Here is a 27,716-nt window from a genome sequence, read left to right on the forward strand (position 1 = left end):
TTTTTTTAACATGGGGAACTCCTGAAATGCCTTCCAGATCTTCAGGGAACCCTATCTATGATATCTATACCCACAGTTCAGATTACATTACCGTAGTAGTCTGTGTGAGGACTGAAGAACTCTTACAGATAGCTAAAAAGATCATTGGTGTTACCTACATTCACTAGGAAAACACAAATTGCTCATTTAATAAAGAACCCCTAGCAAACTCTGGAGGAACCCTGGGGCTCCATGGAACCCTCCATGGAACATTGGTCTTGATCAAAGCGGAATGGGGGTCTAAACATTCCTAGCACCTTTTAGACATGCAGCAAGCAAAGTAAGTTTGCACAATTATACATATTCTTTGTTACCACTAAGCTACCACCTATCACCAATGTTCTTTTTGCAAAATCTGGCTATGGACCCCCATAGCAATTTTCCTGACCTTGTGGTAGCTGGAAAAAAAAGACTAAGCATTCGGTTTTAAGGAATCAGGTTTTGAACGCACTTACTTTAAAATGCTAGTGTAGAGCTCTGATACGAAGAGAAGAAAATTATATATATACCTGCCAGCAGTAAATTGTAGATTTCTGTTTTCAGTCTCCCAGAATCCCTTGTGGCTCCAGTACTCCTCACAGTCATAGCCTGTCATCTGGAGATTGCACTGCGCATCTAAGCGAACACTGGAGACATTATGACTGAAAATATAAATATCAATACAGCAACAAAAGCTGGAGATGCAAATACATGGCTTCCACTCATAGAGACTCCGTGTGTCATTATCGAAGCTGCGCCTTTTTGGAAAACCGTATTAAAGGTTGATAGCATTATCGTTGCAAAATAACTTTAAAAGTCTGTAATTTGTAACTGTAGGCTTTCAGCAACATTAAATTGTTTGAAGCGATCGCTATAAACCTGACAGGAACAGACAGAACGTTTGATAACACAATTTCCATGTATGCCAAGCAGGGAAGAGTAAATTGTCGTCTGAACCGCTTGGTCTGGATTTTGCTGGGAACAATTTAACCCTTCCTTACCTTGTGCCAAAGTGGTGCTGCCTGGCAAATCTTTAGCAGGTTTTCTCTATATTGCTTGAACCATGTATAGAAATATCTTTTGTTATCTATAAATTCTTACTTAATGGAGAATTGAGGGATTTAGGAGTCTAAATGATTTAATAATGTAACTATATCTTTGTTGGTAGCACTGTATCTCATGTCCTCAACTTCTACAAGTCACATTTAAATCAAAACTATAAGGATTTGGAATCAATTCTATCTTTGTTAGTAATTTAATTTATTTTTTTTCATATTGTGATTATTTTGCACCCTGTACCTTATATGCTCGAATATAAACCAACCTAAATATAAACTACACCTACCTAATTTTACCTGAAAAAAAGGAAAAATAAATTGACTCAAATATAAACCCAGGGCAAAATGTGACCCTAACTGCTAACATTCAAAACAGTTATGAGTGGATTTTGTAAGAATTATTGCAAAATGTACTATTTGTGTGTTTGTTTTAATTGCAAGGCCCCTGAACATAGTATTGTCATCAACATCCCTGTACATTCAGCTATGCATAGTTTTTTGGGAGAACATCACACAGTTTATTTCTTTTTAATTAGTAAAAAACAGCATGAATAAATGCATTCATTGTCTGTTATTTTTAAAACATTTAAAAGGAAAACAATGAAATCACATGGGCTCAGCCAGTTTATCTTTATCACACTTTTTTTACATGTTTTGTACTTTTGAGTTGGTTATGATGGGTGACTTTTATGCTGCTTGTTTGCCAGTTCATGGTGATATGTTCTCATGTAGTATGTAACAAACTCCTTAATAATAAACTGCTCAACAAATGTTTGTTACATAATTTACATGAGGACACAGCACCATCTAGTGGTATAAAACAGCTATAAACCAAGATTTTTTTTACGCTCTTTTACAGGTCACAAAGTATTACAGTAAATGGAGTACATACTGTTTTACAATAAAAAAATGTATTACTTAACTATAGGACTTAACAGCATTCAACTGAACATTGCCTCCTGCGCAGCAAGCAATGGGTAATGCAAGTTTTTGATTTATTCCAGGAATAGGGGGGTGAAGGAAGATTTCTTTTTTTTGAGCTAGCCTTCTGGCAATAAGGATAAAAAAGGATAAAACATTTCCCTGATGGGATAGGGACATAAAAAAGAAGATTCCCATCATATTATTTTATATTCTATTCATTTCCCACTCACTCTTTCCAAATGCAGATTATAAAGCATGCATAGTGCTTTTACACCACAAGGCTCATTAAATTTGCATGTCTTTGGCAGCTGGAAGAAACCAACACAAACTCCAGGTAGTCACTGTCCTGGCACTTACAACCCTGCTGCAGTTGTGTGAACCAATTAGCCATTTATACTGCACCTAAAATGCAAGAATGCACCTGTATATAAGGCCACCTGGGTGCTAGGCCAGTATCCAACTACCCCATTTAACGGTATTAATGGATTCATTTCCAGAACAGCCACCCATAAATTTAAACTGTTATAGAAAGTTATCTTCCTACCTTTTGTCTCCGTACATTGTATTGAACTAACTATTGTTAAAGTTTATAGAGAACTAATTATGGCATCATGGGAAAATGTGTTTCCTTATTTATGAATTATATATTAAGCGCCTTCTCTTCCTACCTCTCAGGAAGGAGAATTTCCTATCGCTGCCTCTAACACCTGTGATTTATTTGCTGATCTTTGCAAAGCAGGGTCATTTTTAACCTATGGAATTGATACCTCCATAATCCACACTTCCAATAATCTTGCTGATCTTTAGCATAGCTTCTGCTCTCTGACTGAGGGCGACTGCAATGGATAAACCAAACCAGATAAACCTTGATCTGCATAAGCCTAGTTGATCCCTGACAGGTTGGAAGTGATGTGGAAAAAAAGAACTATCTCCAAGGCTCATATACTCTGTACATTAAGATAGCTGCCAACACCATGTATAAATATTTTGCATCAATACTTTAACAGAATGTGTCGCACAGGTGGCTGCCATTGCATATGCACATTTCTAGGGAGTTCAAATAAATCTAATAATGAAGTTTAGATGGGGCTGACAGTTGGGTTAGCTTTGGATTGCTGAAGTGTGGAGTCTCGGATACGGTGATCTGGTCTAAACAGTGTTTTTAATAGCAACTGGATGAAACAGACAAGCCGTAGTGTATTTGAGGTCAGTTCCTAAGCCTGCAGAAAATAGATTTGCTATATGAGAGATTGCCTAAATCCTAAAATGTGTGAGTTGATTTTGTAAGAAATATTACAAAGCTCCGTACTAGTTATGAGCTAAACTGAGAAGTTTACTTTACACATTTTTCAACCAAATGGATGTTCGTGTTAATTGCAAGGCCCCTGAAAATAGTATTGTCACCAATATTTATACATATTAGAATGATATGCAGGGAATGACTTACAGTTTTTTTAATTACTAAAAAAGTAAAATCACGTATTGATTTAAGACAATCTCCAAACATGTTGAATAAAGAAATTGTCTATTTGATAAAGCCACAAATGTTTTATCAATAAAAATCTCTGAATTAAACTTTACACATTTAAAGGAATAGTACCAATTGACTAGGAATTAAAGCCTGGGAAGTCTTGTGCTGCCAATAAACTAAACTCATCTGCAAATTACACATTTTGGGGGCTTTTTCCACATCTTAAAAAATTTTTTGTTCACAGGGAGTTTTAAGGTACCTCCATACTATAAAATAATAATAATTTAATTATAAAAACAATACAAAGTTTACTAAGGCAGTTTTCTGCAAATTAACCAATGGGACTTAAAATTTGTTTTTCTCACATATACATATACATTTCGAAACTAATTCTAAGTTGAAAACATTGGGCCTGAGTTTTTAAAGCTCTCCGAGAGTGCCAGAGATAAAAACTACAACTGGAGAACCTTGGTGATCTAGCAAACCTGGAATAGATCTAGTCCAGGATTGAAAACATTTGCCAACTAATAGCAATTGATGTTTATGAAATCTTTTCTAGATTTGATAGATCACCTAGGTTCTTCCTTGATCTTCTCCAGTATAGGAGAGCTTTAATAAATCAGGCCTATTATACACACCTATCCCACAGGTCTCCCTGCCTCCCACACATTTAGTGACAATACTATGTTCAAATACTTTGTGCTATTTCAAAAACTTTTCAGGGGGCTTTAAAAAAAGTTTTAGTAACTTAATTTTGACTTTTTGCCCTACAGAGAACTACCGTATTTTTCGGACCATAAGACGCACTTTTTTTCCCCCAGAAGTGGGGGAAAAAAGTCCCTGCGTCTTATGGTCCAGATACAGCCTACACATATGCTGTTAAAAAAAAAGTTTCTTACCGTATTCCTCTCCTGTGTGCGTGTCTCCTTGATGCTGGCTGTGCAGCACGTGCCTGCTCCTGGCTGCAGTGCAGAATGAAACTGAAAGTAACAGCCAGCATTCTGCACCAGGAAGCAACTATTTGTTTCAGAATCTTTTTTTTCTTCATTTCCCTTCTCTAAAAACTGGTGCGTCTTATGGTCCGGTGCGTCTTATGGTCCGAAAAATACGGTATATGCTCAATTCACTGACACGTTGTGACACGTTGCCATCGGTCTCCCTGGCCCAATCCAGAAGTGTTTGGGAGAATACTATGTTTCAAGGGCTTTGAATGTTACACAAGAAAAGTTAGTGGTGACCAACATTTTCCTTAGCTATTCCTGTAAGTGGCTTGGCATCTTTCCTTTCACAGCACTGACATTTTGGGAATGTTGGAACCAAGGCACACTACTACGGTTTCTAGCAATGCAGTAGGGAACATATGTTGATACTTCCAAGTCGTTTCCGGTACTTGAAAAGGCCACTTTTACCTTCAATGCAATCTTAACCCCCTTACCCCCTTTGGCATTTATTGGCAATAGTCTTTCATTCATTACCATTCATATACAACAGGGTTCAGGTTCAAGAACATTTTACAGATAGAACATACCTTGAGTTTTTTCTTCCTAGGTCTATCAAAGTTTTCAAAGCTCAGAGTAATATCAAAGGATACACGTTTCCTCTGTATAGGGTATTGTTGTGCTGGTCCCTCCTAACAGATAGCTATAGAAGGAGACTTCCAAGGTGTAACAGTATGAAGAATCATCCAAAAGACCTCCCAAAAATCTTCTACCAGTCCCAGCCTTCATGGTGTCTCGGTTGAAGGATGTGCTGGACTACAAAAAAAACACAATGTAAAGATACTTTAAATCGAAAAAAAAGAAATGTAATTGTACAATATTGTGTATATATGTTCCACAGAGCTGAAGAAACATAGATATAATTTTAAACCATAATTGTGTAATCCACTGATAACAGGAATCCATTTCATTTCGTTCACAGCAGACAGATAAGAGAGATGATTGTGAAGAAAAGCAAATGCAGATATTTGGGTCCAATAAAAGACCGAAGGGTAAGATATGACGGCGACAAATGTCACTGGAATAGGAAGACGCGGATGGTTTTAATAACCTGACTGTGGTTCTAATCTTTTCTATTTCACTATAAAGTGTTTTCTTGAAGTATGTGTTCACCACTAGTATTTTTTTTTACCTCTTCACATCCTGAAAGGAAATGAAGAGAAATATCTCCAGCATGGATACAGATCTACAAAGGTCCTATACATGGGGTAGACTTTATACCAAGTGGCAGAGTCTGAGGATTGCCTATTGTTCACTAGGCTTGGTTTCAGGTATTTACATTATGCTGTTTAACAAGTTGTGAACTTATGTGCCCCCCCGCTGATGAGTTGGTGGGGAACTAAGTTATCCCTAATACAGGTTGAGGGCTGACAACATAGTGCAGAGACCATGGCTTGTACCCAACAGAAGTAGGTCAGGGCTGGTGGAAAAAAAGACGGGGAACCAGAAGACAAGCTAGGGTATTAGCAGATAAAAGAAAAAGGAGGGAAGCTTTTAAGAGAGTAATTTCCTCAAAAATTGCTTAGAATTTAGGCACTAATAGATAGGAAATGTTTTTAGACCAGGTCTGGATGAAACTTCCTAAAAAGCAGCAGCCAGCTCCAAACAGTAAGAGACCAGCAAAAAATGTCTCTCCATGGTGCCCCCATGCTCCCTCTATAGTTTCCCCTTGCAAAATACTGACCAGTTCACAATGTCTCTGTGCTCAGTAATGCTATCCATAGTACCCAATGCTCAGATGTCAAAGAAAGTGCCCCTATGCTCACTATGGATTCCCCAAAGTGATGCTGCTCATGGTGCACAGTAGTTGCTCAAAACGGACACCCCGTGTTATTGCCAACATTTGTATGCACCCACACAAGAAAAGTAAAAAACGTGCAAACTCCATACTTCTGATAAAAATTAAACCTCGTATACCAGCACTACTATCTTCCTCTTTCCTTCATTTAACATTCTCATTGTGCAGCTTACCACACTTAATTTGGACCTCTCAATACTGTCTCCATATTTAGTACTAACTTCCTCTAAGTGCCCGTACTCAGTTTAAACCTCAAAATAGTGCCTCCGTGTTCAGTAAAGAAGTGCCTCCTTCTTTATCAATACAAAAACTCTCAGTTTTTAGCAGTGACCTCCACATAGATGCTCAATCATTACAGTTGCCAAATATTTAGTGCCAAGCTCATCCCTTAGAAGCCTACCCAGTATTCTCCAAGTTGTTAGGGGAGCTTTTTCAATTGACACTGCTAATCTGCAATAAGGAAATGTCCCTGAAAGTGCCCCAATGCTTTCTACGAACCTCCCCATAATGAATCCAGGCTGCTCATGGTGCACACACACATTAGTTGCTCAACTGCTCAGAATGAGAACATTTGTATATTGCTTTACTCCAATAGGATTTAAAGTGATTATTGGTACCCACACATGAACAGGAAAAGCACCAAGCCTATCTCTTAGAAGCCTAACCAGTATTCTAGGTGAACTTTTTCAATTGCCACAACAAATCTGCAACAGGGATTTGTCCACCCCTGGATTTGGCACTGGTGTAGTGTATTGTATAGCATAGGAATCCAATTTTATATGACACCACAGGTAGAGAATACTGACGTGGTCATATTTGTGTCAGTTGGTCTAACTAGAACATCCTAAGTACCAGATGCATAGACCCACAAAAGCATTTTGGCACCAGCAGAAGATGCACAGGTGAATGTATGTTCCTGCTGAGAACTTGTAGCACAGTGGGTTGCCTCTTGTTTGACACAACACATAATAGGTATATATAGCTATGCAAGCACAAAGCAAAAGAAAATGTTTTTTTAATTATATGGTACGCACAGTACATTGTGCAGTTGACATTTCTATTTTCCATTTTAATAGACAGTAACTCTCAACCTTATCGGCAGGGAAGCATATTAAGCCCAAGAATAAGCGCCGAAAGACATTGTTTGGATTCAAATGAACATTTTCCTTTTAATTATTTTATACAATTGTGTGAGGATTAGATATATTGTTGTTTATGTTTAAACAGTAGTCGTTATAAGGCTACAATAAAATGACATAGCACGGAGGTTAATGACTGCTTTAATTTTTTCTATTATATAATGATTTGTCAGAAAATTGAACTATATGTTAGAATTGTAAAAAATTATTTAGAAGTCACAATGGAATCTTAGATCATGTAAAGCACAAGGTAACGGGATGAGTGGAGATTATAATTAGGGATGAGGGTCCGGTTTTCCACTACCATGAATGTAAGGCAAAACGTGTGGGGGTTGAGATTTGCAGGTCTTAAGAATTTTTGAGCATATTTACAAACTTCTGTTTTACCATGATTTACTGTGCGCAATTTGAATAATAGTCTACAGGCTTAAAAAAGACTACTATGGCTTTTAAATATGCTATCCCCTCATTTTAAAAGAGTAGGGGGCACATAGCAGCTCTTAGTGTATTGGAACATAGGCAAAGATAATAAACTACATATGGAGGGATCAGGGCCAGTTAAGAAATTGTACTTTAAAATGGATTGGCTAGTTCTTCTTTTTTCTGTTCTTATTATTAGAAGCTTTTTGCTTAATATGGCAACCTCTGAGAAGACCCTAGACATCCACTGAACCCTGGTTGAGAACCACTGATCCAGGTAATATCTGATTGGTTTAGGACATCAAAAAAATTTCTATGTCCTAATGGAACAAAATAGGTTGAGCTGTAATTTTTTTGCCTTCCTCTGGATCAACTAAATGTTTACGTTTCTGAGAATGCAAGTTTTTAATTTATGTTTGCCTTTGGGTCACATTCAATGAAATTGTTTGATTCTTTTAACCCAGGTATATAAATATATATTGGTTATAAAATATATATAAACAGTATAAAATATTGCAAAACTAATGAATCTGTGAAGTAGTAAGTTTAGTTTAAAATTCTGTTGTAATTTTATAATAAGTCCAAAATATTTCTCAAAGCAGAATAAAATTATTAAAGCATTACCTTGCTCCAAGCCTGGAAGCCAATGCCATTATTACTGGCAACTTCATATATCAGCAGAACAATTAACAAAAGAAGCAGTTTGAAAATGAGAACATATTTCTTTCTAGTACTCTCTACTTGTCATTGATATATGGAGTGTAGAGAGGGCTCGTTGCTTTGTACTCACCACCTGACCTTCTGGATTTCACACATGGAGAAGAGAATAAGTTACACACGGTGGAGCGCAGGCTATGTCAGGAGAATAGAGTGCCTTTGACTGACGTATGGAGGGAGATGCTCTTTTGACCATATGACATAAGGACAGAGGCATAGCTAAAAACTACAGAGCACTGGAGTGAAAGCAGACAGGGGCCTTTCAAAAATATTGTATGGCCCATTAAATAAAATTCTGCTTTGTCTTATAGATGGAGGTTAATGTGATTATATTTTCCTCCTTTCTGTCCTTATCAATATGCTAAGGAAACTATTACATAAATCTATCTATTACATACTTTATTTAGGACATCATCAGTAGTTCTCTGTGCATCTCTTTGCAATACAGCAGTTTATGGCTGATTGAAATGTTTGGCAGGGTGCTGTAGGTAACTTCTTAGTAACAGGAAGCTGTGATAATGCCGACAAATGATGCTGAGCCCCCAAGAATGAAAGAAATTATTATTAATATTAATATTAAACTGTATTTATATAGCACCAACATATTATGCAACGCTGCACATTAAATAGGGGTTGCAAATGACAGACAGAGGTAGGAAAGCAACATACAATAGGAGGGGTAATAAATGGAATCCAATGAATGAAAGGAGTGGACCAGGGAGTACTGAGGCCTGGGTGGAGAGGGCTTGATGATGCTAGATGTCCTCCAACCAGGATATGAAGCAGGTTTTATCTTGTTTGCTTCATCTTCCAATCCACATTGGGAAAAGTTCATAGTGTGTAGTGAAATCAATTTAAGTACAATTTTAGTACAGGAGCAAATGCAATGGGAAAAACAGAAGATAGAACTGGAGTTCTGCTTTAAATAAATCCAGGTTCTAAAGTTATAGTGGAATGCCAGTAGGAAGTTCATGCTACCAAATGAAAGCTAAAATAAATCAGTCCTTTCTCATTCCCAATCACCAATCCCTGCATCCCTTTGCTTCTTGTATGCTTGGTTGAAGCCTTTTCTTTGTAGTTCTGTATGAGGATCATGTGACCTCCTCAATCTAAGGGTCCTTGGGGATGTTGGGTCAATGCAAACATCCTTGATAGGCTCATCCAACATGGGAGCTCGCTCATACTGCCATTGTACCAACTGTTCACACTGTTATGAGCATCATTATTCTGGTGACACATACCCAGAGGGGAATATATATAAAACTTGGTGCACTCCATATAGCACAGAGACTTTTTAAAGAGTTTGGTGTTGTAGTGACTCACAAATGTATGGCACCATTGTTTTCAAATTCATTGAATAAAAGGGTGAGCTTTTATTTGAGATATGCAATGCTCCAGGACATCGGTGGTCTCTTTACCAGGTAAAAATGTTGCCCAGGGAAGAGGCTCACAATGGCACCAAAATGGTGAATTCTTACAAATAAAACTCTGAACTACATTGGACCTTTTTGGTATGCTGGTGACCCTTGTGATTCATTGGACCCACCCCCTCCTCTAAGCCTACTTATATACCATATATCCTCATATTTTGTCTGATTTAAACCTGATTCCAGCTTTCAGCTAGCAAGCAGGAACACAATATAAAAGAAAAATTTCAGGACATTACAGTAGTTGATTTAAAAAGTAAACTTTTGTTTTTTCTATTTGCATGAAAAATTAACTAAAATGTTAGCAGCCGCATCTCCTGTCACTAGGACGTTAAAATTATAGAAAACTGCAGGTCAAGGGATAACCCTTCCATACATTTTGGGTTGTTATTACCGCTTGCATCTCATAAATTACCACTGTAGCGCCAGCATAGCAGACACTCGGAAAGAATACCACCCAGGGGAACTTATAATGGAGCAGACACAGAATAAATGACATATAAGTGGTAAATTCCAATTTCACGTTCCGTGCGCCTAACTCTGGCAGTTAATTCTAAAACAACACCCCGAGGTCAGGCAGGATTGGACTCCGTGCCACCATATGACAAGGCTGTCCTATTTATTTCAGTTTTTCTTCGGGGCTGTGTTTCTGCTAGAGAAAGTAGAGAAAATATACATCTTTTACAGTCTGTTAGTCTCTGTCACCAGCACACGCCTGCACAAATCTGCGTGAGATGGTAGCACGGGCCAAGACGCGCTCTCTGCCCACAGGACAGGACTGGTGGCTGTGGCTTTATACTGGAAAATATAACAAAGCCCCAGAAAGCTCTTTCTTCTAACAGATTGAGTTGTATTTATTTTCAATTGTCCCAGAAAATATCGCAAAATGGTCTGTACGCTTCACTTGTACAGCACAGGGCCTGATAGCAAGAGCACTGAGAAGTGGCGGATAGATGTGGGATTCCATCGTTTTATTTCATTGGAATATAGAGAGAATCATAATAATCACTCTGAACACATTTAGGGATGAAAGCTGACCTGTCAGACACAGATCGCAGCGGAAGCCACCTTGTCAGTGAAAGTAAGATTTATAACAGTATAACATTTATAACATGTAGATAAACCTTGCATACCCAAAAATAAAGTAGGACACTGTAATATTGGACAGCCTTTAGCTTGGATGATGTCACGTTTGCCGTGGTATCAATTCAACGAGGTCACACAAAAAGTCACAACATTTAATTCCATCCAGAGTTGCATTGATTTTTCTCCAAGATGGTGTATTGATGAAGGGAGCGTCAGAGAGCTGTGCAAAGTCTTCTCCAGCTCATCCCAAAGATTATCAATGGGCTAAAGGTCTGAAATCTCTGGTCGTTAATCTATGTGTCACAATGATTTTTCAAATTTCCTGAACCATTTCACAATTTGAGCCCAATAAATACTGGCATTATCTTTTTGGACTATTACCACGCCATCAGGGAAGAAAAACTCATTGATGGAGACACCTAATCATTTAGTATATTCAGGTAGTCAGCTGACCTCATTTTTTGGGGCACTTAACTTTGCCAAGCCTAGATCTGACCAACTGAAATAACCACAGATTATAACACTGCCTCCACAGGCACCCCAGATTATAACACTGCCCCCTCAGGCACCCCAGATCAAAACACTGCCCCCTCAGGCACCCCAGATCGTAACACTGCTCCCACAAGGTACCCCAGCTCATAACACTGCCCCCTCAGGCACCCCAGGTCATAACACTGTCCCCACAGGCTCCCCAGATCATAACACTGCCCCCTCAGGCACCCCAGATCATAACACTGCACCCTCAGGCACCCCAGATCTTAACACTGCCCCGACAGGCACCCCAGATTATAACACTGCCCCCCACAGACACCCAAGATCATATCATTGTCCCCACAGGCTCCCCAGATCATAACACTGCCACCACAGGCACCCCAGATCATAACACTGCCCCCACAGGCACCCCAAATCCTAACACTGCCCCACAGGTACCATAGATCATAACACTGCCCCCTCAGGCACCCCAGATTATAACACTTTCCGCCCAGGCACCCCAGATCATAACACTGCCCCCTCAGGCACCTCAGATTTGAACACTTCCCCCCCAGGCACGCCAGATCATAACACTGCCCCCACAGGCACCCCAGATCCTAACACTGCCCCACAGGTACCATAGATCATAACACTGCCACCACAAGCACCCCAGGTAATAACAGGACTGGGGACTTTTTTAGGCTAGGCAGTGTATTTGTATCAAAACCAAACTTTGGTTATAGGCCAATATGGTTTAGTTAACACTTATTTTTATTTTATCTATATATAAACCTTTTTTTGTAAATCAGGGCTGTTCATACTGTAATGTGACTATTAGTACTTTTTTTCACATGGCTCCCTTGTTGTGATTGTATAGAAAGTAGCTGTAGTTATAGGCGTCGTATTTGTTTTCAATAAAAAGGCTTCCCTTGAGCTTTGCTTGATCATCCAGGTTCACCCACAATTGACTATCTTCCCCGGTCTTGAACGGCTTTAATAAATTAGACCCAAAGTGTTTATTAACCTCCGTAGAGGTAACCCCGAGTGTGACTCGGGGTAGAAAAAAGTTGCTAAAAGTAGTAACCCCGAGTCACACTCGGGGTAGTTAAACCTATGCGAAGGTTAGTAAATAGAGCGCTTATCTGTGCCCGTTTTAGACATATAAAACCGGAAAGAAATGAACCGCTAGGGAGGTTAAACAATGAGGTTGACTTCAAAATTTACTCTGGGGTGGCAACAATAGAAAGGCTCAGGAGCACCTATCCACATGGATTTAAAGGTCTAAGGTCTAAAAGCCTCAATTTTACCTACAATCAGCAGGGCTCCAAGTGAGGAAGGGATATGCAGGACATGGAGCCACTCAGCTATGCTGCAGTGCTCATGTACAACAACCTGCATGTTGATTGGATAACAAAGCAGAGGGAACTCTGAGGGATTAGCTCATTGGAGTGCTGCTTTTCTTCTTTATGTCCAGTTAAAGGATGAAGCAAGGGGATGGGTGAGATTTAAAACCGCAGCAAAAAAGATAAAGACAAGGCAGTTCTAAGCTTCGGGGCAGAGCTGTGCAAGTAATAAAGGACTGAATGGAGAGAAATAATCCTTTAGCTGGTAATACTTTTAAAATACATTAGAGTATAGTACTTTTATAGTATAGTATAGTTAGTAGCTGGTTGCCTTGTGTTCAGCTTTAAATTTTTTGTATATACATATATATATATATATATATATATATATATATATATATTTATTTTTTTGTTTTCCAAAAAATTGTTTTCAATTTTTGCATTGCGGACAACAATGTCTCATCCTGACTACAGGAGATTTATTTATTTGTGCCACTTAGGGTGCAAATCAGCTATCTGTTCTGTGCGCCGGCTCTGTCCAGCAGGGTGTAATTCACTTATCCACTCACTGGAGGGAGAAAATGTCAAAGTTAACAAAACGCTACAACTTTGTTAACGCGGCGCAGGCCGGGTAATGTAATGTGTTCAGTTTTTGTGTCAGCAGCTGACAATTCATCCTTTTAAAGAGGCCCTGGCTCCAGAGAAGCTTTGAAGCAGATGAAATTGAAGTAGAAGATGAAATGAAAAAATCATTCAATCTGTGCTTAGGGTATTTTGACACCGGCCTGTGATTAGAATACAGAGGAGTGAGCGTGGCGCAGAATAACCACAGCTTACAGGAACACAACAATCATCTAACCCACTGAACCAAGTCACATAAAGCAAGGAGAGAATAAAGAAAGTTGGCATCTGATTGGATAATTTGCCTTATACTAAAACTCATCTAATAAAAAGGAAGTATCTAGGTTATTTATAGCAGCCAATCAGCTTATGTAGTTTAAAGAGCAGATGCATCATCTCTTAACATGCAAACTTACCACCAGATGTGAGTGAATGGGGGTGGAATGGGGGTGAAGGGATGTCCTATCCTTATACATACCAAAATGTAACTTTAAAATGTAATACTTGTCTCAGTCTTTTTAATTAAATAATATCACATATACTGATAAAATTATAAAAATGTAAAGGTCCTTCTTATATTTATGACCTAATTAGGAAATATTACAGAAGATAGCACTCCTACCTTAAATTATTTTTTTTTATAAACTTTGCCTAGCTAGTCTGTCTACAGGTTGATTAATCTGTAAAATTGTCAACATTTAAAAAAAACATATATTTTTGTTTAAAATGTTAAACACTTGATACAGGATAAGGTGAACTAAAGAAGGACTTGAAGTTTCCACTTGTTTCTAATAAAAGATTTTGCAATAAGCCATTTAGTTATTTATGTAAATTTCAAGTTAAGCTACTGAAGTCTGTAAACATTTGGCTTTTTTCAAGAAACAGAAACCTATAAATATGTACAAATACTGAGAGCTCCCCTGTTGGCTAAAAATAATATTATTTCATATTTTATTGACCAAAATACTTTAAAAACTGGCCATGGGAAAAAATAAGAGTTTCTTTTTTTCATTTCTGACCCTCCCCTATGCTGTTATTTAGTTATCTGTATCCCTACTGGAGAGATTAATTTGCTCAATGTGCCCTAGGATATACATTTTTACAGTTGTTACTAAAACAGGAGGTGAGGGGAATTTTCCAATGGACACTTATCCCAGTGACAGTTGTATACCATTGTGTTTCAGATACTGAAACCATTATAAAGCAGCCAGTCTTGGACCCTGCACATCAGAAACAAGTCACCAATGCTGCTGTATCTTTCTCTAAATGGGTTACCTTTAAAACTCCCCCATAGAACACATTTTTTGTTATTTAAAGGGCAAGTCCAGACTAATTATATCTAGCAAAAACCTGCAGCTGTGCTAAAAGTGAGCTTCCAGATTCTCCTTAAAGCAAACTTCTGGTTTTGCCCACACAGAACACAGCATCAGCTTTAAAGCCCTCTTTAACGGAACATATACATACCTTTCCTTTGCCCTCAGCCTAATATTTTAACTGGGAGCAATAAACCATATAGAATATAGAGGAGCATGTGGCTCCCCCAAATTATCAAGTAATAAAGTCCATAGCCACTGTGTACCCAATAGTTTGAGTGAGACCTAGCTTACATGGTGTCAAGATGGGTTCTTCTTCTAGAAGCTCCAACTTTTTCTAGAGTAGCATGGGAGAGAAAGAGGTATGTGCTGTTGGGTTCAGTAGTGTACCCATTGACCTTCATAAGCAAAGTTTAGGTTTTCCTACATCTACATTTTAATTAATGTTTCATAATAACTTTCCCTCAACATGTTCTTGTTTTCAATTTCTTCATGATTCTGTGCAGTGCAGCTTTGTACAATAGGCATCACTGAGCCAACAGTAAGTGGGTGGAATTGTGGAATTCCAGGAAGCGCATTCATATAACCGGAGTTCCCAGAGCACCAGAATACCAGCAATTATCAATTTCAGTGTTTAGTTTTTTTTTTCCACAAAAAGAGTTCTTCTGAAGAAGCAGGGTAAGCTGTGAAACACGTCAAGAACTGTAAATGAACGTTGTGAATTGTATCTATGACATGATATGGTGATGTTATGTATAGTAACTTTTTAATAAATTGTGTTTTTATGGATATATTGTGTGTGATTGTAATGGTGCCTGAAAAGTCCCATATTGATCTTTTCATGGAAATACGAAATTATAGAGTTGTGTGGGGACATGGCACCATTTACAATGTACCTCCACCATAGACTGAGGGTTAAGTTACCTAGAGCTGTGACTTGGGGCCACCATGACCCCATATTAATTTCCAACTCGGAGTGCAATGCACCTTTAACTGACTGCAGTCTAACTTCCAGGATGTGAGTAACTTAAGCCGTCTGTAACATTTCCAATTCAACAGACGTATTTCACTAGGAAATAAATGCAGATAATGAACTACACTGGGCAACCCACCAAACTGACCTTTGAATATATGAATACATTCCTGACATGATCTCATGCAGGCAAAAAAAAAAAAAAAAAATCTCACTGGAGCTCCTTATTTGGAAAACCAGAACACAGGTTAAAAAAGCTAATCCGATGCATTATCACTTGCAACATACAGCAGCAACATATTTAACAAACCAATTAAGTTGCAAAAATCCCATCCCATGCCACATTTTTGGGTGACAGTTTCCCGCCTGTTACGGGTAAATAAAGAACCTGTTGCCTAAGCCAAATTCACTCCATAAGCCACAGAACAAAATCCGTTTGAGCCGTGATTCATTTAAGAGAGATTCTGGTACACAAAAGCGTATCCCATTTCACAGCAAACAAGTTATTAACTGGATCTGGCCGGTTTGCATCTGAAAACCCGGCAGATTATTAGTATAATCTGAAATTCTTTTTTAGTTTGCTGTGATAAATGCCCACAGAATTGTATCTGCACTTGAAACCTTTTTAGTTTGCAGTGCTTGGTAAATCAATCAGAGCTGACAGATGCTTTAAGGAGAGTAATCTTTTCAATGTGACTGTCACTGGCTAATAGAACATTGTTTCTCAGCTTGGCTCAGGCTGGGAGACAGTCAATTATGGCCGGGCACTGCTAGACTGCAAGGCCCAGAAGCAACCTGCACTTCGCTAATGGAAATTGCTCAGCTTCATAATCATTTTATTCCTGTGTATGGCACATGATTAAAGCTTGATGTCAGAAAAGTTTGCGCACAGTTTTGCAAATTCCAGACATTTATATCTGCACTTTTTTTTTACTACTATATTTTTTATTGTGTTTTAAAGGTTTGCTGATTGCAGATTGGCAGGCACTGGGGATCACTTGGCATGGTAGAAACATTTTGTGAAATCAATGCATACCTCTCTATTTTTGGAAATAGGAAAAAAGTAGACTTTTTAGATTAAAATATGTGTGCAACGACATGTCTGCAGACCATAAAGAATTATTATTGCAGACCATAGTAAAATTAAAAAACAACTATTAGCTAAGCCAACAAATGCTTTTTGCACAACTAAATTTATTTTATATTAACTTTTTAAAATAACAAATGGAATCATTTATATATATATATATTTATATATATATAATATATATCCACTGAAAAACAGGAAGGAAGAAAGAGGGACAAGAGGGACTTTTGGTGCCAGAGGTTGTATGTGTACATGCTGCAGTTATGGAAACATGGCCAAGGGTGGGATGTTTCCATAACTGCAGGCCTAATTTTCATGGAGTGGCTAGTCGGTGGCCACTAAGCCCCCTTTAACCCCTGCCATAGCAAATGGCAAATGATTACCCACAGAATCAATTAGAGCTCTTGCTGCCAGGAATAGCAAAGGTTAAGGGGGCTAAGTGGCTGCCAGCTAGCCGGCATGTAACTGCTCATGCGAATTCAGCCGTATGAAGGCCTAGAAACCACACAAGAAGTGTCGCGAATTATACCACTTGGGATGAAGATACCTACATAAAACAGGTTTTTAATTCTTATTATTCTTAATTCTTAAGCCTAGAGGAGCTCAGTAGTTCCTCTTGTTGACCCCAATGGTATTACAAAACATAAAACTAATGTAGGGTTTGCAGGAGGAACCAATGATTGTAGCCAGGGATCAAAAATACCCCACTAAGCATAGTGGGGTACTGAAAGAAGCTATTGAACACAGCAAGGGACTAAGAAACTGACAGTCCCAGAAGTGCTGAGGTGGACTTTAATTGGTGGATTTTCCCTTCCTGGAGTCATGGCTTTGAGTGATGCCCCTTGTGCAATACCTATTCTTTCTGCCAAAAAGAAGGAGGTTGAAGAAGAGAAGGAAGATGGCGGCACTCTGCCATGGAAGATGGATAGGTGAGTAATAATGCGTGTTTACTTCTGCTTTATATATTCATTTTATTTTTTGCTGGTACCTTCTCTGTGTGCATACCATCTGTGTGCATACCATGGCAAAAGTCTTGAAAAAAACTTTTGAAATGACATTAACATCATAATTTAGTGATCAGGTTTACATCTCCCCTAAAAAAGAGAAAATGTGCAGAATAAATTAACAAGTAGTAAGGTGCCACACTAGCCTGCTCCCATACATAAGAGGAAATGTAATCAGCATTAAACAGTCCCTATAATTACATCATTATTGCTTTTCACAGGCTCGGTATAGAAGCTAGTAACACAAGGCTTTAAAATCCTGAAAACAGGGAAATAAAACCATTTACTGTATGCCTGCCTCATTGATGAAAACACTTCTATTACTTTCCATCAGGCAAATGGCTTCTTTTTTTTATTGTGTCTCCTAAAGTTTGCAGACTCTGCTGTTTTAGGTCAAAATGACCTTCAGAATTTTTCTCCTTATTATTATTTCACTGAAGTTTTGATGAACAATAATAAAAAGAAACAGCAGCAATTCCTAAATGCAGCTCCTCACATCTTCCCGATAACAACAAGCAAATCTCCTGCATACAAAGTAACACGGAATGGTCCTCAGCTGATCTGCTTATCAGTCGGACAAGCTCAGATCGCCGTTTTAATCCACATCCTGCTATTGTGAACAGTGATATTCTAGCTGTTATCTGGGTAAGTGAAATTAAAAAAGAAAATAGTTTAAGATGTTGGTGTTCATGTAGAACAGTTAGCAAAACCAAAGGTAAAATGCAGCTAAAGCTTGTGCTGTTAAGGAGGCCGGTAAAGAAGATTACCCTTTTATAAGAAAGCTAAAAGATACCCAGAAATTGTGTACTAATCATGCATATGTATGTTAAGTCCATCCCACCCACATAGCTTATAGACCCAAATTCTAAACGGGTACATGTTAACACAGATATGGTGGCCCAGTGTCTATTTCTCAGAACCAAGGATTAACTTTCAGCCAGGACACAACATGATTGAGGTTCTTGATGTTCTGTATTTTCATGGGTAAACCTCTATGCACCCTGGTCTGTTTCCAGTGTAATCCATTATTCACTCATCCCCCTATGATCCACCACTGGTCCTATTCTAGATGGATGTTTGTTAACTTTACCTAATTTCCTGTAAACCTAAAGTTTTAAGGACCGGCCCCTTGGACTCAAAGGCGAAGCCTGCAGGAAATAATGCCACGCCACTAACCGACTCCTTTCCAGGCAGCATTTAGGTCTGGCTCACAGCCAGATATCATAAACCCATGATATCATGTGACTGGAACAAAGACACCTAGAACAAAGGTGGGTATTCAAAATGTAAAGGTAGGGAGTAGGGAGAGTAGCAGGGGCCCAGTCTGGAGTTTGGTTCGTAAGAAAGTATTGACATTTTTAGGCTGCACACGACCCTTTAGCAAGGTGTATATAGTATAGTTTTGGAAGAGTTTGGTGAGATGTTGTAAGATATGTAATAATAGAGCCATCTCAGGTTCTAGCATTTCACATTTAAATTACTAGAGGGGGAGCTTAATACCAGAATGGACAAGGCTGAATCTCTTCATTTTAAGCCAGGTCAGGTCCAACTAAATTTTTTTCTTATAACTTTCTGTTCATTGTGGGAAAGAATAGAGCTTTTTGCAAAGGTATTGCTTTACCCGTTGTTGAATAGTTTGGTTTTTATTTTGGTAGTGATATCAATACTATGCAGTTCTCTGGGACATGAAAGGACCCCTTCACTAAACTGACTGTAGGAAGTGTTCATGTCCCCCAAGCAGCAATGCCAACCAACACCCAAAGTAGAGCCTTCAAAACCTTCAATCTAGAAAAAAAGAAGCCTCAGCACCTAGGGCAGTAATAGTTTTATTTCTGACTAAAGCAGAGTATAAAATGATTTTCACAAGGCATTGTACCCAACTTTACAAGATATGGTAAAATACCAGCATGTCAGCCTGTGTGCACTTAAAAAGGGGGATACGGAAACCAGTATCAAAACACAGCTTTATGGGATTTGCATTCTTTTAAGTAGAATGCTATTTATTGGTGGTACTTGGTACTTGGTAGGACTTCTATATTGCTAAGTTATTTTTCTTAAATTCAGACTTAAAAGGCTTAAATATGAATCTAGTAAATGCAATAACCAATTAGACTAATATTTACATCTGTCTAACATCTAACATTTACCTGGCTTGAAAAAAACAAAAATATTGGTACTTACAAAAGAGAAATCCTCAGCATTTCCACAAAGCAGCTTGGGGAAAATTGCCTGCCTTTGAAATAGATCTTCCTGTTCAAAGATATTTCCATACATGAACCCGTTCATCATGGTGGAATGGGCATGGATGTCAATGTAAAACTCCAGACTGGTTTTCTGTTGATAAAGACGGAGAAAAACAGTTGCCATTTTTTGTAACTCAAGTCACATAGCTTTGTCAAATGAGTTTCCTCACAATGATGATACATAGCAATAACCAGTAACATAAAGTAATAACCTAAAGCAGCTTTCATCTATTTGAAATAGTCAGAATAAGGAAAGATCTTGCATGCTTTGTGAGTTCAGGGTCTGAAGTTTGGAGTAATGTTAATATGTAAATTTCATGCTCTCTTAAATCAAACTGCCAGAACAATTTCTTGTTCTCTACTAATGTATAGTGTTTTATATTTCGTCTTTATTATATTTGGATTTTAAAAAATGTCACTCTTAGTCAAGTAAATATGAAATATTTCAAATTATTATTACATAGAAAAACATTTTGGGATGACAGGTGAAAATATAGGATGTTTTTCTTATGTTTAGGTTTTAACTGATGTACAGATGTGTTCTCCTAAAGCAGTGTTTCTCAACCAGACCTTTTACTAAGCCTGAGAACTATAATCGTCTTATTATTTTAAGACTAAGCTTACTATTAACACTTATTTAAGTCAAACTAAGATTTTTATTTTAAGATGTTTCAGCTATGAACAAAACTTTTGAGTTAATTTTTTATTAACATTTAACATATAAATATGCTGGATGCAAAGAGCTGAAATAGATCTTTCAATCATTTGTGCATGAATAACTCCCTGAGATGTTGCAATATACAGAAATAGTATTTTTTAAATGCTCTACAATATATTATGACAACACAAGCTCCAGCTTTGAGCTCCATTTCAGTGATGTCACCAGCAAGAATGAGGAATAATGTTTTCAGTCTCAAATTTGTGGCAGTGATCATTTATTTGGACCAATACTAGGAGATAACATAAGCCGCCATTGCTGAACTCAATCTAAAGAAAGCCAATTTGCTTAAATCTGATATTTTAGTAGTTTCAATCACTTGGAACAAGCATGCAGATAACTGTAATTACCTGAACACCGGAGTTGCGTACTCATTTTGGGATTGATTCAAAAGTGATTCAAATAAGAAGGCAGAGGATCAGAACACTAACCAGACAAGTTTTATTTTAGTACCAGGTCAGAAATGTAGGCTAGTATCATTTCTTATTAACACCTTTCTTTCGAAGAGCCCTTGATCTCTCTGCAATCCAATTTCAGTAGGTCCTACGCTGACCTGGATTTTGTTTCTAGCATGGAGGAACATGTGGGCACTGCCATCTCCTGGAGTCTTCTTACATATTCTTCTTACCTCCTGAAAATGTTAAAAAAAGTTCCAATTTCACTGCTCATGAGTGAGACTGGCACTTTTTTTCTTTAATTCTGGGAAAGCCCCATCTGTGCACATCTGTGATTGGGCATGCTCAGAAGAAGCAGCCCAAAACATCCTGGGATATTCAATCTTGACGGCAGCGGTAAATACAGAAGGTAAGGGGCCCTCCTATTATTAAAAAAAAAAGGGTTTTTTTATAATAGAAAAAAAGGGATTAGCCACTCTTTTATATATTACTCAAAGAGTCATCATAGGTCCACATTTTGCCAATATCCATCTGTATTGAGGAACTAGTTGTACTTTTCTGCTCTAGTACTCTAGCCTATAAACCTCAGTCATCAATTCCCTTTCTTATTGCTTAGCCTTGCACAAACAGGTAATTGGTTAGTAGAATTTATTTTATTACAACATTAAATGTCATGTGTTTTATGAATAGGGACAATTATAGAAAGCACATTATTGTTGGGAGAACGCATTATTAAATAGCGAGCTCATTGTATCCCTCTGCTCCCTACAGCTTCATGTCAGTGATTCAGAAAATAGAACTCATTTACATGGAAAATAAACATATAAGTTCAATTTCTTTTCTACACAGCTCTTAGGTCTAACATAATGTATTAAATTGATTTAATGAAATGCCCCACAGCAATTGTGAGGTCTATATTTATATAGCATCACTGTAGCCTTAACAGTCTGGGGAAATCACAAATAACAGAAGATAGCAGCGATTGGATCGATGCGCTGATATCTTTTGGAAGAGGAAAGGTTGATAAAAATAAATGTGTAGCTGAACAAATGTTAATGAAAGAAGAGAACACATGCAGGAAGAATCACAAGGTGAAACAAGTAGAAAAGCAGGATATGGTGGGTTGGTTTGGGATTGCTATACATTGACCTACTAGATCAATCATTCTCAACCAGGGTTTAGTGGAACCCTACAGTTCCTCCAGATGTTGCAAGGGGTTCCATGATCAATGAGCAATTTGTGACCCTCGGATCAGTTTTAGTGACACCAATCTTTTTGGCTATTTGTAAGGGTGACATTCTACCACTGATCACCACACTAATGTACTGCGAGTTGTGGATATAGTATTTATGGAAGGGGTTCCCTGAATACCCGAAATTAATTGCAATGGTTCCCCCATGTTAAAAGGTTGAGAGAGGCTGATCCAGATGTTGGTATGGTTTCCTCAAACTGTGGCCGACTGACCTCCCATTTGATGATGTCTACATAGTTCTAAAATCAACATCACTTGGAAAAGCTGGATGCTTTGCAGAAGATAAGTTTTCTAAATTTTTACATGGCAAGTAGAGTCTATACCTGAGCACAAACATTTTATTGCTTTCCCTGTACCTGACGGGGTGGCATTAGGATTATGACTTTGATGGAACTACTAGAGATGAAGTACTCAACTAATATTGTTCAAGCTACATTCTTAGTTAAAGGTCTGGATATACCACTAAGGAAAACACCACACTGTTTTTACCCAATTTAAAATAATTAAAAAAAAAAAAAAGAATTAAAAGGATTTATTTAAAAAGAAAACCATGGCACAGGGTGCTCCTTTATGCTCGAATAAGAACCTAACCCTATTCCTGAACCATGCCAGGGACCCAATATTAAAGAACAGTTCTCTGACTGTCTCTGTTTTCAGGAAGATATGTAAACGGGTTGCCCCTCCTACCCACCTTGATCTGTCAAAAGACCAGGTAATACCCTGAGAAGGTCTATATTAAGGTAGGTATAGAAAATTGAAAGGTTTTACTGGGGAGACTGGTGAGGCCAAAATAAAACCAAAATAAATTTGATCTTTCATTCTTATTGTTGACTGAACCAGATCTTTAAACGGGCTTCCTCCTCTGTACTTATATGCGACAGGTGCACTTGAATAGCATGCTGAGCATCAATTCTTCCTCAGGCAACACTTTCTAAAAATATAAACCTTTGTGAAGCTTTCATCTGATAAGTACCAGGCATATTTATTTCCCTTTGTTGTAAATACATACAGTAACGGTCTTAGAATAGAAAAAAAAAGCAAGCAGCTTCCTTTACTGAAAGTTCGCTGCTTTGCCGAAGAAGCAATTAAAACTAAGATGAAGCAAAGCACACTGGAATTAAAAAGGAAGAGTGATTGTCATATAATTTGTCTGCAAAGACAAGGAGAAAGTAATAAATTGTAAGCTGGGAAGCCGCCGGTTGCTGAGAGCTGTCTTTTAAAAGAGTTGCAAGATACCTCCTGCTATGATATTAAACTCATCATTTTCTGCTCTGGAGGTGGAATTCAAAATGATTCAACAGACGACATCTAAAAAGTCATTTTTCTGCTTAATTCCCAGAAGTGACTTTTTTATGTGCTTACGAGCTGTAGACTTTTTTTTCCTGTAACTGTGTAATTGCCTACGAGATCAGGTGACCCTGTGTACCCAAGAACATTCTTTCTTCCTGAGCTGGTAAAACAAAAGCCGATTCTTTCTCTCTGCTTTACCATAACAAAAATGGAAGTTATCTGCGCCTTGCACAAGGCGATAGAACGGTGTTTACGGTCTGCATCTTGTTTACTTTTCTACTGTTCAGAAACATAAAGAAAAACTCAAAGGAAACATATCATATCTTTTAGCAATGAAATGTTAAGTTTAATTTTTTTTGTGCTCCATTTGTAATTACAGATGTAATTACTGTCTTCAGCAGAGATCCATACCTGTTATTTTTCCTCGGGTATTACCACTAAAAGTTAACTGTGATGGGGGTCACTTAGACTTCACTACAATTTTACTTACTTATCCTGGACTCCATTGCTGAGATCAATCCCCCACCTTTGCTAATTTGAGATGAAAAGGTCAGTAGATGGTAGTATGTTATCGACTGATAACACATTACTGCCTTACTTGTTTGTTCTAAAGACAAGTTGGATTTAGAGTGGCAATAGATCCTAATGCTGACCTAAACTGAATAAAACTTGGGTCAGCTGGCGGAGTGCAGTGGTGTGCCTGTGTCTCTTTCTTGTGGTCCAGATCCCTTTGGCAGCTCCCTGTGTCCTTTTCATATAGCACTAATCTACAACCATGTTGGGAGCCTAAAGTGAAAAAAAAGGCCACTTGGGGGTAAAGGTTTTTGGCAAAAGAAGTATGCATAGTTTCTTTTGCTGGAAAAGAATCCTGGGTCCTGGTAGGTTTTGTTTTATATCTACACAGCATGGTACATGCAAAAGCAGCCAGGGGCAATGTAACTCTAGAAAATTCACAGGAGTTGCATCATCAGTGGCCATCCAATGGCCAAAGAAGATCGTCATGGCCCCAGAAGTTTTCTGTGTGGTGAAGATGGCAGCTTCGTGCCACAGTAACAGGTTCCTGGACCTTTTATCATTGCAGGAAAATTGCAAACAGGTTTATTTATCATTTGCTTTTATTACAGGAAGGTGCCAACTCATTTTGAGGAATTCCACATGTTTTCATATAATGTAAATGTTGCCCAGTAAGGATGCTTGTTTCAGTTGGAGAGACTGTGAGCGGTTAAAGGGGAACAGTCTGGTTTTTGTTGTTTGGCTGCTTTTTCCTTCATTCCTTATGTTGGATTACTCTGACACAAAAAGCAATTACAACAACAGCAGAATCCCTATGCAAGACTTTAGTATCATCTAAAGCTAAAGAATGGGAATTTGAAGATGCCCAGAACACAATGGATGCCTCCATTACATTTCACTGCCTGGCACTCAGCTGCAATCAAGCCGAGTTGTAAAGGAAGTCTTAGATAGACATGTAGGACTTTACAACAAATAGATTAAAGTTCAATTCCAGCTAACACTGTTATCAAGTTCTAAAAGAAAAGTTACTGTACATGGTTTTTATAAATTTTATATTGGATTTGAACAAGCATTCAGTGAGTACAATCCCATTTATAACATATCTAGGCTGCATTTATACATATTGCCCTCTGTGTCTTTGACATTTTCCCCTTTTGTTACTACAGGGCGGTGAGGCTATGATACATAAGGGACTGATGTCTGAACTGTTTTCTGTTGTACTGCCCTGAAAATAATGCATGATGACATATTATATGGGAGGCCTCTGCTGATTCAATAATTATACCATAAATCTCATTCTTAGGATCTGTTCTAATTCGTACACAAACAATACCCCAAGACTTTCAGACAATTCTATTACTCTTACAACTGCAATGCCATATTTGGGTAATAAATTTAATCTGGCTAAGTGTTATCGTAGGACACAGCACGATAAGGTTACCAATGGAGGTCACTGCTCAGGGACATCCATTTATCTGGGAAAAGAATATAACATTAAACTGTCTTTTCTATAGACATAGCTTAATTATAGAATATATTGAAACCAGTCAAATGTTGTGTCTGGGCTGGAAGAGGATTTAACGTTGCTGGTTAAAGATCAAGACCAATACAGCTATCTGGGGAAATTAAAGAAATACTATCCTTAACTTATATTTTGTTTAAAGGTATTAAAGAATCAAAAATGAATATACAAATCAGTTTAGAAATTACAGTTTAAAAACAGAAAAACTGTTTCTTTCTCTAAAAACCCTGCATTCAACATTACCAGATTTAGATGCTCAGTCTAAAAGGCAATACACCGGTTACCTCAAGGTTTATTCACCTACACATGGTCCAAGGTAAATCTTCTTGTCTGCAACCCCAATCATGGGTAAACTCAGAAAGCAATCCTCTACATTACCTGCAAAGTCAGGACTCAATGATCCCCCAACCCACAAATATATACGTGCAACTTAGAGCTCTATGGTCTTCAAACCCACCAATATATATACGCAACTCAGGACTCAATGATCCCCAAACCCACAAATATATACTTGCAACTTAGAGCTCTATGGTCTTCAAACCCACCAATATATATAAATAACTCAGGACTCTGTGGTCTCTCAACCCACCAATTGATACCTCCAACTTTAGGCTCTGTGATAATCCAACTAACCAATGTAAACCCAAAGCTCAGAACTTTGTGGCTTCCCAACCCATCAATATATTCAAGCAGCTCCAGTCTATAAGATCCCCCACCCACCAATTTATTCTTTTAACTTGGGTCAGTGTGATCTCCCAACCCACCAATTTTTTCTCGTAACTCAGATCTCTGTGATCTCTAAACCTATCAATATACTGCCAAATGATGGGTGTCTCAGGAACTAGTGGTTTGGTTTCTAGCATGAGGGCTGAAATGCACATTTGTTGAAGGCTCCATTTTTGAGATATTTCTAGCTGTGGCACCTCTCCATCTTACTGTCCAATTGTACACTTACAAATAATGCAGACACCACTGAACTGGTATGCTGAATCCCCATTACCAAGCTGCACTAAGCTATGAGTGTGGTACAGGATTGTTGTTCCATGTGTTCCCCACACTGATTTATGTGACATTAAATCACACAATCAAGTGCTAGATACAAGTGGCGATGCATCTCTGCACCCATCACTTATTTGCAATGGTCTGTATTGCTTGTAAACCCTTAGCATGTTGTTGACAACCAAACTGTTCTAGAGAATTAGCCTGGCCACTTTCTGGGGTAATTTGAGGTGAACTGAAATAAAAAATGGCCAATTTAGGATATTCTAGTCTGAGACCATTGAAGCCCTATTTACATATACCATGGCATAAGAGGAAGAATCCTCACAATCATGTAATGACTGTAGATCAGTAACAAGCTTGCTAAATCTGGCTAACATGAAAATGATTTCAGGGTATAATAAAAATAAATAAATAAAATTGCAGAAAAGCATAAATCGGTTAGGAAACCTTATACAATCAACCTTTTCTGCTAACAAAAAAAACAAATTTGGAAGAACATAATCAGATGCGTTAATCTTTTATTTAGCTGCCTTTCTTAGGGTGTCTACCACACCTGAATACAAGCATTTGTAACATGTAGTCTGCTGCTTAATCACCACTGAAAGTCTCCCACCATTGTGCTTAGGAGAACAACAAACTGCCAGAGATAATACAGAGCACAGCAGCTTTGACTTAACAGTTGGCTTAGCAAAAGTCTCCAAATCTGATCATAATCCCTAAATGTTAATAATGCTACAGCTGTTTTATACCCTTCGATTGAATAAGTTCCAGCGTTTGTGCTGGGCACGTGAAAACGGCGCAGGAACATTAAGAGCAATTAGATTATTTCATTGATTTTTTTGCCTAAGTATTTTACCTGATTTCCTTCAATGCAATTCACAGTACTAATACATAAATCTGCTATGGGCTGCAA

The 27,716-nt window shown here is 38.0% G+C and overlaps 1 protein-coding gene across 2 annotated transcripts in view; it reads right to left on the reverse strand.

Annotated features, from left to right (window-relative positions):
* The window catches only part of AGBL4 (AGBL carboxypeptidase 4), a 917,984-nt gene that overhangs the window by 86,303 nt on the left and 803,965 nt on the right, over positions 1-27,716 (reverse strand). For both annotated transcript variants that reach the window (XM_072419611.1, XM_072419609.1), the window contains exons 10-11: positions 20,050-20,202; positions 5,063-5,225 (exon numbers count right to left, since the gene is read on the reverse strand). In XM_072419611.1, coding sequence (XP_072275712.1) covers positions 5,063-5,225; positions 20,050-20,202 — 316 coding nt within the window. The remainder of the gene's footprint in view (positions 1-5,062; positions 5,226-20,049; positions 20,203-27,716) is intronic.

The sequence above is a fragment of the Pyxicephalus adspersus genome, chromosome 8 (assembly GCF_032062135.1).
Source record: "Pyxicephalus adspersus chromosome 8, UCB_Pads_2.0, whole genome shotgun sequence".
NCBI classification, from domain to species: domain Eukaryota; kingdom Metazoa; phylum Chordata; class Amphibia; order Anura; family Pyxicephalidae; genus Pyxicephalus; species Pyxicephalus adspersus.